Source organism: Crocodylus siamensis, chromosome 7, assembly GCF_052110815.1.
Source record: "Crocodylus siamensis isolate JL-2025a chromosome 7, ASM5211081v1, whole genome shotgun sequence".
Lineage (NCBI taxonomy): Eukaryota > Metazoa > Chordata > Crocodylia > Crocodylidae > Crocodylus > Crocodylus siamensis.
Window position 1 is genome coordinate 17,161,349 of NC_143401.1, and position 13,485 is coordinate 17,174,833.

At 45.8% G+C, this 13,485-nt stretch overlaps 1 protein-coding gene across 2 annotated transcripts in view; it reads right to left on the reverse strand.

The window, feature by feature from the left end:
* Nucleotides 1-503: 503 nt before the first annotated feature.
* TLL2 (tolloid like 2) overlaps nucleotides 504-13,485 on the reverse strand; it is a 202,671-nt gene continuing 189,689 nt past the window's right edge. Inside the window, exons 19-21 of one of the 2 annotated variants that reach the window (XM_090058020.1) lie at nucleotides 7,825-8,038; nucleotides 6,503-6,753; nucleotides 504-3,669 (exon numbers count right to left, since the gene is read on the reverse strand). In XM_090058020.1, the coding sequence (XP_089914146.1) occupies nucleotides 3,535-3,669; nucleotides 6,503-6,753; nucleotides 7,825-8,038 (600 nt within the window). In that variant the 3' untranslated portion in view covers nucleotides 504-3,534. The remainder of the gene's footprint in view (nucleotides 3,670-6,502; nucleotides 6,754-7,824; nucleotides 8,039-13,485) is intronic. The other variant, XM_090058021.1, reaches the window with a different exon arrangement.

Consider the following 13,485-nt stretch of genomic DNA (forward strand, 5'->3'; position numbering starts at 1 on the left):
AGTGGCTGTGTGGCAGGGTTGCCTATGTAGTTTTTGTAATGGGTTGGAGACAAGGATTTTCTTGGGATGGTTTGGATAGGGGTGATTCTGCCCCAGGGAGGGGGTTAGAGTAGATGACCTCTAGAGGTCCCTTCCAGCCCTACTTTTCTATGATTCTGTATGCCCAGCTTGATTGATGTTTGCCTTGCCTGTGAGGGAACAAGTATTTGAATTAGAAATACTGTAACAGAGATCTGTGTGCAGGTGCCTTAACTCCATCTCAGCCACCTGGTATTGATGGCCACTGTTGGTGCTTTGGATAATGTGGCTTCCCCCTTCCCATAAGTCCATTTCCGGACTAAGACCATTATTGGATTTATCCAATACTGAACGTACAACATGGTATTGTGTTTTCATTTATTTGCAACGTGTGAAAAAGGGAGAAGCTGCAGGTTGAACCAGCACCAGTTTCTATCTTAATTTCAGCTCTCAGCCCCAACAAAGGGGCTGAGAACCCAGTCTTTAAAACCAGCTCAGTACCTCCCAAAATTAAGAAATGAACGTAAGTGCAAACTGATCTTTTTTCCCCTCAAAGCCTGGCAAAGAAGATGTTAAATGCATTCATGCACACGTGTGTGCGTACACACACACATGCACGCACACGCACTCACTCGCAATGTACAGCTGAATCCATATTCTTTAATTAATTTAGAGAGTTCATTCTGGGCACAGGTACATTTCAGATTAGTTCCCTCTTTTTTAAAATTTAGTTTAATTAAATTTAAAACTACACAAAGACCAGAATGTGTATACATTTTGAAGAATTTGACTTGTTTCCTTAAAAAAGAAAAGAACGTTAAGTAAGAAATAATAAACCTTTTTAGGCATTTAAGATTATTGACTGTATAAACCCAGTCAGCACAGAAGAGAAATTTTCAACAGATCATTGGTTGAAGTGCAAAGTAAAACAGTTGCTAATTCACTGTAACAGAAACACACCTATCTATGTGAATGCTAACAAATGTAGCAGATCTGTCCAACCACATTGCAAATGTTTGCAATGACCCAGAATATACAATCTAATGTCCAAGAAATATTAGAAACTAGGCATAACATGTAATGAAAACGCTTCAGTTCAAAGAAATGTTTTAATGTATGATTTTCCCTCTAGAAAGACATCCTCACTCCAGCCATCAAGTCAGCATGTTCCAACTTGCCACCTGCAGTGCAATTCAGGACTTTCATTCTATTTTGCTAGGACCAGTTTTATTATATTCATGGCCCTGACTTCCTTATCCATGCAAAGCTACCATTAAAACCACTAGCTGTTTTGCCCGAATGAGGGTGTCACAAGATCAGATCCTACAATAGAGCTCACTTTAAACAGACTTTGCTGTCACACAGTGTGAGATCAGGTACTTATGCCTGTAGCAGAAGGCCACATAAAAAAAAGTTAAGGGAAACAAAAAAAGACCTTAAAAACCCCCCAAACTCCAAATGTAGAGTAACATGGTTTCACACGGCCTGGAGTAAAGCTATCATCAATGGCATAGTTTTGTTCACCTACAACTTATTAAGGCTTAGACTACTGGTCTTTTACATGCATATATATTTATATATATTACTTTTGCTTTTCCTGTTTTAAGCAAGAAAATATTTTCATGCATTTGCTTCTTTTTTGTATTCACAATTCTTGGGCACCTATTTCAGGTCAGAAATTTTAGAGGAGCCATGTTTTGTTTGTAAAACACTGGGAAACAAAGTTGTCTCCGAAAACACTTTCATGCTTGACGTTTGACGCCAGTCCTCCACACTTACCACAGTTTCCACTAGATGATGAGGCATTGCCCTGTGGCCAGACAGTACATTGGTTATGTAAACATATTAATCCTTTGCTCATAAATACTTTATTAAAGCTAACATACCACAGCTTTTAGCTTGTAATGCCCATGAGTGCCTTAACGAAATGCCATTCAGAATAAATTCTTTCATAATCTATAGCATAATACTTTACAATGCTTTACTAAAAGACTTAGGTTCTCCTACTTTCTCTGAAAGAAATGCAGAACTACCAGTTAATTTTTCAAGCCTGTGGGCTTGGTGCTGGTTAACTCAGTGGCTACTGTGGACATAAATTACCTTACACTTCTATAGTGCATTTCAGCCTTCAGGGCTTCAATCAAAAAGTGAAAACATCATAATTCTCATTTGCAGATGTGGGTAAGAGATACACAGTAAGGTTAGGTGACCTGCCCAATGTCACAAAGCAAGTCAGGTGGAAATAGGCTAGCTGAGTTCTCATCTCCTAGCCCTGGACTCAGTCTGCTAGTCTTGAGCATCCATGCACCTGACAAAGCCAGAGGTTATGGGAACTAATTGGTAGGTTTTCTGCCTTTAGAGAAATGCCTTCCAGCAGTGCCAAGCGCCAAGTCATTCTTGAATTCTCAAGTATGGTGTTTCAATAGAGAAATATAACTGACTGGCAAGCCTAACTACTGAATCACACAGAGAGAATGGGCCAGTGATAGGAGCCTCTGGAAAACACCTCAGACAGAAAAGGAAACAGAGACCTCAACAAAGAGTGGAATAATTAAGAAGCAGTGATTCCAGGGAGGAGAAAGGGAACAAATTTGTGCAATACAACTATCTTAGATAAATAGAGATTAGCCAGCAAATAATGGCAGGGGATTTTTATATAAAAACACAGGAATTGGGATACTGCAAGAGAACAATGAGCCATTTAGTGGAGCAGACTGCTTCCCAACTCTGGCTAGCAAGCAAGTCATGCCCTGAAGCTGAATGTTGATACCCTTATAACTTTTTATCCTGGTTGATGCCAGAGCAGTCAGTGTCAGCCATAGCAGTCTTCCATGGCCATTGGTACAGAGTACTTTGGTTGCCACATGTGCCATGACTCTTTGTACACATCAGACACTGAAGACTTCTTGTTGAACATGGTCCAATAAGTCAGCAGATTGATGGTGACCCCAGCTGACCTTAACATGTGCAGAATACCCAAGACAATAAATACATAGGACACAAACAAATCCCAGGATCTGGAGTCACAGTTGTATGGTTTTGTACTTATTGCACAGAGTATCTTGGACTGGAAAGATGAGGTCGGGCAGCCCAGTGTTCCTTTAAGACAGTCCCATTCATTGAGGGGGAACATTCACACCATCTGTTTCCAAAGAGATGTATTAAGATGGCTAATGCATACGATACTTTATAAGTGCCATCTGGAAATGGAGTATGCAGTAGACTAAGGCTTTTTCCAGTTCAATCTCTGTCTGCATTCAGCCCAATGGCAAACTGTGCAAAAAATATAAAGAAGTCTTTGCCCTGGCAGTCATGATTAGAAGAAATTTTTTGGTCCTGGGTATGTTAGCAAGAGAGGGCCATGCTAATAATTTCAGAGGCAAACCTTCCATACTGTTTTTAGTATCAATTACAGAAAAATACTGTACACTGCTGTAAGTCAGGAGCACAAGATTTTGTTTGTTGGTTTTTTTTAAAGAACACAGGTAGATGTCTCACTCTTCGGTTTCTAAGGAACTACTTTCTCATGTGCAATGCGTCCTGAAATTTGGTACTTGTGTATTGGGCATGAAAGCCTTTCTTGTTGATGGTGTCATCTGTGTGGAACCGAATCATGATGGAATCCCCCGCGGAGTAGATTTCTTCCAAGGGCTGCAGGGCAGGGAACAAAACAACACAGAGTGGTCAGTCTACAACTTAGATAAATGGTCCTGGCTAAAAGAAGAGGCTGGAACTCAAAGCAGCTACAGGTCTGCCCAGGTGCTTACTAGGCCTATGTGAATAGGCAACTATTCTATTTGAATTCAGCCCATTTGATTCTGAGATTTGAATCACTTTTCCAATTCAATTCGGCTGAATCAATTCGGAACAGATTCGGAGCCGATTCAGCGATCTGGCCATAGGGTATAATGGGGAATCAATGACACATTTATAACTTTGTTGTTTTTTGGCTGATTCAGATGACACTTAGAGAGGTGGTAGCCTCTGCTGGGGGCATGAAGCCTGCCAAGTTTCAAGGTGATAGCTGGTAGAAACTGCACCTCAAAGTCCTGAAAGCAAAACTCATGTCGTGTATGTGTGTTAAGCCACAGCAGGGTGAAAACTGCAGGGCTGGTAGCTCTTGCTGAGGCCACAAAGCCTGACTAGCATCAAGGAGATAGGTGCAGGGGGAGTCTGGGTTCTGGGGCCCTGCACCTCTGGCCGCAGGCGGGCAAAACTTGTGACATGGGTGCTTGTGGGACTGTGTGTGTGTTCAGGTGCACTGACTGGCTTTCTTGTCTACATTGCATGCCGGGCCAACCTCTGGCTTCTTTACTACTCCTTCCATCCAGGACTGGGAGACGCACCAACTGCATGTACTTCCTCAGCCTGACAAAGGGCTTTTTCAATCCAAAAGCTTCCTAAGATATATTTTTCTAACTATTTCAGGTTTTTTCATAATAAATATATAAACAGAAACACATAAGATAAGCCATCACACACCACGAGTAACATATCTCCAACACAACATCTTTACTTCTTGCTGTCAATTCCTTTATAACAAGAAAGGCTCTGTGACATTTCCATCTGGGTACCTTTGATACTGCTGGTGGTATTGGTGTTGAGCCAGTTAAGTTATTCTGACCTGCCATCATTTACAGTGGTGGACCGGACCAAGGCTGTGCACAGGGGAGGAGGAGGCCTCACGGGGCCACACTGCCATGCTGTGCAGAGGTCCCAGCGCCAGGAAGGGCGAACCTGAACACACACACAGTCCCACAAGTGCCTATGTCACGAGCTTTGCCTGCCTGCAACCAGACACGCAGGGCCCAAAAACCCAGATTCCCCCTGCACCCATCTCCTTGACAGCTGGCAGGCTTTGTGGCCACAGCAGGGGCTAGCAGGCCTGCAGTTTTCACCCCCTGTGCCTTACTTAACACACACACAGTATCATCCATGTCATGAGTTTTGCTTGTGAGCAGCTTGAGGTGCAGTTTCTCCCAAACCCCTGCACTGATCTCCTTGAAACTTGGCAGGCTTTGTGGCCTCAGCACATGCAGTTTTCACCCTGCTGTGGCGTAACACACAATCGATGAGTTTTGCTTTCAGGACTTTGAGGTGCAGTTTCCCAGAAACCACTGCACCTACCACCTTGAAATATGGCAGGCTTCATGCCCGCAGCAGAGGCTACCACCCCTGCAACTTTCATCCAAATCAGCTGAAAAACAACAAAGTTATAGATATTTCATTGATTCTCCATTATACCCTGTGGCCGAATCTCCAAATTGCCAAATCTTTTCTGAATCAATTCAGAAGCTCCAAATCAATTTGGAAAGCTTAAAGTTTCTAGCAATTTGATTTGGATTTGTAGATTCGGCCTCTAAATCATCCAAATCATCTCTGAATTCGAACCGTGATCCAAAGCTTTGCACAGCCCTAGTGCTTACCCAAAGAGCTCTGACATGCATGCATTAGATCTAAATACCAGATGTTTTGTTTCTTACTGCCCTGCTCTGACTTTTCCTGCACTCTGTCAAATGTGAGGAGGCCTCTGCTTTGTGTGGCAAAAAACATCATCAGTACAAAACTTCATCACTGAAGAGTTTATGACCACCTGTACTGATGCACAACAGGGGTAGCTTGCACAACCTATATCCCACTTAGCGTGGTTTCGTGTACCCCTCTGGTGGTAACGGGGCCACTGGTACCCAATGAGCCAGCTGACAGAAATGAGCCTCTTAAGCTCAGGCAGGAAGGAAGCAAGCCTCAAAATCAAGCAATGTTAGGTTTGATGCTCATTGTAGACAACCTGCCTGGGGTACAATGCAATAGTAGCAACCTATTGTGTCTACTCTGTGGATACCAGTTCCCCTTGGACTGCCGCTGCCCATGTAACTGAGCTCCACCCTGGACAGACTTCCTTCTACGAGCAGACAGCATGTCAGTCACCATCTCCCATTCAGCCCTTGTTAATACTGTGAAAGTTGCCAGGCTGGGTACAGTTAGTGCTAGTCATGGTTACTGATACATAGATGCCTTATACAGATTCAAGCATGCATGCATGCCTTGTAAGTATTTTAGGGATGAGTGCTGTGATTTTGCCTCATGTAACTTCACTGAAGTCCGTGAGGCCCTGTAGAGTGCAGATCAGCATAGATGACAGGTTTTCTCAAAAACACAAACCAGCCACCATGCCCACGCAGTTCGACAGACCCTGTACAATAGTATCCTGGGCTTTCTCCAACCTGCCACTTCTCTGCCAGTTATTTCCAGGAAAGAGCAACCTCTTCTCCTGGTTGTCTGCTCACCTATATTTTCTCCAGCAGCCATCCTTCTGCATCAGACCCTCTGTAACACTTGCCATCTAAGAATCTATCCCACTCAACCCAAGCATCTTTGCCAGGCCCCCATTTAAAATACATAGTGTGTGCTGGCTTCTGACCACAGGCATTTTTTAACACATTTTAAATATAAGAAATCTAAGACATTAACAACTCTGGCCTACCCCCGAGCCACAGAAGCGTCCCAGTCGGGGCGCAGTGCTGTCATAACCGTCGTAGATCTCCATGTAGTCATAGCCGCAGTCAGCTTCCTCTTCTATTTCAAATGTCTGAAATATTAACTCGACCCCATAGCCATCCTCTGCCACGATCACCCAGTCACAGTTGGACTGGCCCGAGTAATTGTTATCCCCAAACTGAGCATGGGAATACAGGTCTTTCATTTGTACTTCAGCTTTCAGACGCCCACCACACTCTAGAGCAAAGACAAAGTACATTGCATTGTCTCCTTCATATCTTGATTCACATCAAACACTACACATCTCCCTCCCATCACACCATCCAACCCCAACAAACCCCTGCATAATCTGTGGGGAGGAGCAATGGGTTTGAGGGCTTGCCAGTGGCAAACAGTAGCGCGTTGAGGAAAAAAAAACATGCATGAAAATGCTAGATTCAAATGCTATTTGCCAAAGATGGTGTAAAAAATGGATGTGCACTAGTAAACAGCTTATATTGCATGTGCACTTATAATAACTGTACATGAAAATGACTCCTAAGGAGTCTGCCTGTGCATGCATGTGTGTGCAGTGGCAGAGACTCCTAAATATAGAGGCTCATCTGTATCCTTGTAATTCTTTGGGTACAGTGAAATGACAAAACAGGCTAACTTGCCATGCCTCCCTAGCACATGTTTTTCCCTCTCCTGTAACTTCTTGCTATACTGAGTCTCTCTTTTCATAGTGGAGCCTCCCCATATTTCTGTCTTCTCTCAGTCCTTCCCAGGTAGGCAAAAGCTGGTGTGTATTCTCACGTCTGTCTGTGGGAGCAGACTGATCTGACAGCCATGGCACTATCGGCAGCATTCCCTCTAAGCTGTGCAGCATGCATGGCCACACAGGAGCGCCTGCACAGCCATGCACACCACACAGCTTAGGGGGAACGCTGACTATCAGGCTAAGAGTTGAGCACATATCTTATTGCCCTTCTATCAGCCAGCCAATGTCAACTGCACAGCTTGCTTTATGCTGGCGCCTGAAGACCCTTAAATAAGCATTTCTGAATTTAACAACAGAGATGCCAGAAAGGGCACAGAAGTGTCCCAAGACTCCAGTGAAGAAACAATAATTGGCATAAATGGTAGAGAACAAAGGATTTTCTAAAAGCGTTTTTGGTATAAGTACACAACTGCTGAGGAACATCTACTTTGACCTACCTAGTCCCAATAGGTGTTGCCTGCTTTAGGGAGTCTGGCTTGCCCTGACAATAAATCCAAGGTTGAAGCCTTCTCATTATACTGTAGCATTCAGAAGGAAGACCAGCTTACCTGTGCTGTGCCTTGCCTGGAAACCTTTTCTTTGCACAGAAGCATCTGAGTAAAACCTGAGGAACATCTTGTTAGTAGAAGCCACCACAGCATCTGGTTTTTTGCTGCCACAGAAGCGGCCAAGAATAGGAGACTTGCTGTTGGGTCCATCATACATTTCCAAGTGGTCATATGCACATTCCTGGTGCTGTTCAATCTCAAACTCATTGAATGTCTGCAAGGAAGGTGTCAACAATGAGAATCTGGGTTCTGCACAAAGCATAAAACAAACAGATATCCTGTGATATTGCATTTGCAGTCCATCACAGAGGATGGACCGCAAAGCCAGACATACCAGGAGAAACACTGCCTCTCTGTACAGTGTTTGTTTCCGCTTGTAACATAGGATCAGATACAAAGAGCAGAGTTACTTGCTTTCCTGGAAAGGGTATTAATAGACTGGCAAGGTCAAAATTCAAAAGCTAATTTTAAAACACTAATGCTGAAATGGTCAGAAGCATCCACCATAGTGTGTACCCAGCTTGAGAGGTCTTAACCTTAGACAGAACTTTATGCTCATGCACAGCTCCAGATTTCAACCAGAGTTGTGTGTACTCAGCACTTCTACAAACCTTGTCCCCAGAATCTCCCACTGACACCCAAACATAAGAAGCCTGCAATTAGAGCCACTAGTGAACAAGTTACTTTAAGTGACTTGCCCAACGTGTCAAACTGAACCTTTATGGCATCAGCAGGGATAGAAACCAAGTTCTCCAGGGTAGCATTCAACCTGCTTAACTCTGACACTACCCACTCTCTGTTCCTCATTCACTGCACACTGGCTAACTTACAATGTAAGTGATGCAACAGACCTATACATGATCTCCTTCACTAAATAACACCTGTTCAGTACACAGGGGTAAGGTAATTAAAGTCAGTCTCGGCATATACATGCAAAGTGGATGGAATTAAAGTTACAAAGTGTTACTAGCTGTGTCTGGCCAGCTTAGACCAGACAGAAAGCTACCAGCACACTTCAAAGCTATCCTATGAGCAGAGACCAATTTGTACCCTTCACATGGGCAAAGCCTTTCCCCTAACTGTGACTATCTGTTCTTCTGCAACATTTTCCACAGGGGTGAACAAAATGTCACCCACACGTTGGATCCAGCTTGCCAGGTACTTTCATTCAGCCTGCTAAATGCTGCAACAAATTGTGCCTTGCCCAGCTCTTCTGCCCACAAGGGTGGGAGTGAAGTGCCTACACCCGCCACCAACATATCCTATTATGCTTCATTCCTACCCTTGTGGACGGAAGGACAGGCCCTGCTAGCACGGGGTGGGACTGCTGCTGCAAGCTTCCCGGGCATCCCACTCCCTCCTAGCAGCAGGTGGGGGAGGCTATAGCTGGGCAGAAGCATGGAGTGTGGAGCATGGGGCTGGGGCTGGCTGCAGTGCGGAGCCCTCACCCAGGGGGCCAGAAGCAGTGTGGAGCTCATCTGGGCAAGGTGTGGGTGTGAGGGGGGAGGGGTATGGGGACCCTCCCCCCACACTCCCTCCATGGCGCACAGCCCTGGCAGGCAGCGGGGGGCAGGGGCTCTGCTTGGTGCTGGTTTCTGGCTGGTGGCTCTGGCCATTGCTGCACGTCACAGCAAGGAGCACAGCCCCCACTGAGCTGTTCATTTCTCCAGTGCTCCCCACACTCATGGGGCACAGGAGGGAAGCCCCAGGCACGGGGGCAAGGAAAGCAGCCAGCTCCAGCTCCTGGGGCTTCCCTCCCATGCCGTGAGAATGTGGGAGCACTGGGGAAACAACTGGCCCAGCAGTGGCTACGCTCCTTGCTGCAATGTGCAGTGCTGGCCAGAGCCAGTCTGCCATGGGGGGAGTGTGCGGGGGGGGGAGGGACCCACCTCCCCCCTCCTACTCTACTTCACACCCCATAACACACACACACACACACACACACACACACACAGAGTGTTGCCTGCATTGACTGCAGGAGAGGAAAGTGTGTTGCAGAACCACACACCCACACCCCACAAACGCCACACAACCCCCCAACATACCCTATGCCCCCCCACACAGCCACACCCCCTCCACACACACCCACCTCTCCATACACACCTTCCCACACACATACACACACCCCTCACCATAAACACCTCCACACTCCACCACACACATCCCCACAGACACTCCCCCCACCCATATAGACAAAAAATTAATGAGTAGGTGGAGGGAATGATTTACTGCTGCATAAAGCATCAGTAAAACAGTAACCAGAAAAAATAGTACTCTGTTTTGGTTCCACATTGTAAAAAGGATGTTGAAAAATTGAATCAGCAGGGTAACCACTGTCTGTAAATTTATGGAAATGGAAAGCACTGTGAAAGCGTGAGTATTTTTTTTAAAAACAGGTGAAAGTCGGACATTTAATTTCATAGATTTCATAGACGTTAGAGCTGGAAGGGACCTCGGAAGATCATCAAGTCCAGGCCCCCCACCTGAAGGGCAGGAAGTCATCTGGGGTCATAGGATCCCAGCAAGATAAGCATCCAATTTGCTCTTGAAGGTGCTTGAACCATCTCTGATGGCAGGCTGTTCCAGACCTTGGAGGCTTGGACAGTAAAGAAATTCTTCCTTATGTCCGGCCTGAAATGGTCTTGTAGTAGTTTATGACCGTTCGACCTCTTCATCCCTTGGGGCGCTCTGGTGAACAAACATTCCCCCAGATACTGGTGGTCATCCCTGATAAACTTACAGGCGGCTATCAGATCACCCCGGAGCCTGAGCTTTTCCAGGCTAAAGAGCCCCATGGCTCTCAGCCTGTCATTGTAAGGTCTGTTTCCCTGACCTCTGAATGGCATCTACTTACAAGTATTTGACTATTGTCCTTTAAGCTGCAATTTCACATCCATAGGTTATGTCAAGAATCCCCTTAGTTTGTAAAAGTGAAAGGTGAAGAAGGACAAATGTTGCTGGAAGAGGTGAAGTTGTGTTTTGCTGACAAGGAGAAAGTGGGGCATGTAATTTAGACTATGCTGTATTTGAGGATGGATTGCCTTGTGCAGGGGTGACCAACCTGCAGCACAGATGCTAGGGCTGTGTGAAGCTTTGGGTGCTGATTCCATTCGGAGGAGATTTGGCCCGATTCTGCAGCTGAATCTCCAAATCCAAATCAAATCAGGAGACCAGTTAAAAGGTTCAAATTGATTTGAAGCTTTGTGAATTAATTCAGAAAATATTCAGAAGGCTTTGGAGATTTGGGCAGTCCCCACTCGCTGTCACAGGGAGCTGGACCTGGACTCCATGCTGGTAAGTAGGGGGTGGGGGAGGGAGGGCTGGAGGAAGGGGAAGGAGACCATAGGGGGTACCCCTGCCAGGCCCCACCCCTGGATGCTCCCTCAGCCTCCCTGAGTGCCCCCTGGCTCCTGCCTGCTCTCCCAGCCCCACTATGGCTGTCCCAGCTCCCAGCTCTTTAAAAAAAAAAAAAAAAAAAAAGCCCCGCACTCACCAGCTGCTGCAGCAGCCTTGGGGCTTCTGGGAGCTTATGGCAGAGCCCCCCACACAGGTAGGACAGTGGGGATCACCTTCCTACCTGGCAGGAGCTGATGAGTGGGGGCTTCCGTTTTTTGGGTTTTTTAAAAAGCCAGGAGCTGGGGCTAGGCAGGGCAGCCATTGACGGGACTGGGAGAGCAGGCTGGGGATGGGGACAATTCAGAGATCTGGCTGATTTGGCGGTGGCCAAATCTCCAAATCGGATTCGGCTGAATCAATTTGGGCCAGTGATTGAAATCACCAAATCGAATCACTGTCCCCCGAATTGGCCGAATCAGAATCCGAAGCTAATACTAGCCGCTTTGCACAGGCCTAACAGATGCCACAAGTGGCATGGGCAGCCTCTGTGTTTGGTCAGGGAGGGAGCAGGAAGTACAGTGGCACGTAGGGCAGGAAGCACTCCTCAGCCTGGAAACGCGCTTTATGGGACTCTTCAGCCTGGAAAATCGCAGGCTCAGGGGTGATCTGATGGCCACCTATAAGTTTATCAGGGGTGTTCACCAGGATCTGAGGGAACGTTTTTCACCAGAGCGCCCCAAGGGATGACAAGGTCGAACTGTTATAAACTCCTGGAAGACCGTTTCAGGCTGGACATAAGGAAGAACTTCTTTACTGTCCGAGCCCCCAAGGTCTGGAATAGCCTGCCATCGGAGGTGGTTCAATCACCTACTCTGAATGCCTTCAAGAGCAAATTGAATGTTTATCTTGCTGGGATCCTGTGACTCCAGCTGACCTCCTGCCCCTGGGGCAGGAGGCTGGACTCGATGATCTTCCGAGGTCCCTTCCAGGCCTAATGTCTATGAAATCTATGAGCAGAAAGCAAAGAAGGGGATAGGGCAGGGATGAGATCAGAAAGCAGAGCAGCAGATTGGACAGGGTAAAGGGATTGGAATGGCACTCAGGGAGGGTGCAGGGCTAATTTCTGGCACACCTGCCAAAAAGGCTAACCCTAGCTAGGAACACCTGGGTTCACTTCTTGTCTGAACCCTTGACTTCCTGCATGAACCTTGTCATGAACCAGGGGTTCCTGGGGTGTTTTGCATGATTTCTTGACTTTATTTTACTAATGTGGCACGTGTAATATCTGTGTAGGTAACATTGAACTGTGTTCAACCTTAGTATTCTAATATTGTACAGACTGTGGTATTTGATATACACATCATTTTGATATATTTTATATTATAGCCAAGGCTGTTCGAGTGGGTCAGTGATTATTGTAATAGACCCTCACCTATTCAAGTTTAGAAAAGGCAATTGCTGAGAATTTGTATTTGACAGGGTTTGACACATCACATTTGCCCATGTGCTCCCAGGCAGAGGAGCCAGGCTGTGACCAGACAATGGTGAATTTCCATTTTAAAAGGAAAAACTCTAACAGGAGATAACACTTGAAACAGAGAAACTGTATATTGGAGTAGTGAACCTCTATGTCTGGAAGGAGGCACATGTTCCCTTGGTCTTAACAGGATCAAAAAAATCATGTAATCTGGCATACATGCACCTTTGGGGGGCAAGAAGTTATACCTTTAGCATAGTAAGTTTACACCTTTAGCATAATGTGAGTCCCATTAGAATCAAAGAGGTGACATATGTGAATAGCTGGAGAGGCAACTGTATTGAAGCCTCTGGTTCCTCAGCCAAAGCAGGCTGAGAAAAGCAAGCTGACAGAAGAACTTGCAGAAGGCCCTGACAGAAAGGTCAGAGGCAAAGTCTACTATTTAAACGGTCAAAGCTGGCTAGGGACTGCATCTGTGCAGGGTAAGAAGAGGTTATTGTACTTGTTTGTTTGCTCATATATATTTGTGTGCATCTCAGCATATCATTACTGATTTATTGCACTGGTTCTTATTTTTTTTATAATAAATAATTGTTGTTGGGTTTTTTGTTTTTGTTTTTTTGTTTTTTTTACAAACTACTTGTCAGTGATACTTGAGATCCCAGAGTATCTGACCATTCACATTAACCCAAACTTTTCTGAGCATGTGACCAAACAAGGGTGTGTTTCTTCTAGCTGGCACTATTCCCTTGTCTAAGGACTGCCAAGACCCAAGCGAGATAGGTAGGGCTGAGGCTCCACAGCCCAGAGTTGGCTTTTAGCACACCTCAGTTGGCCCTCAGTGGTCA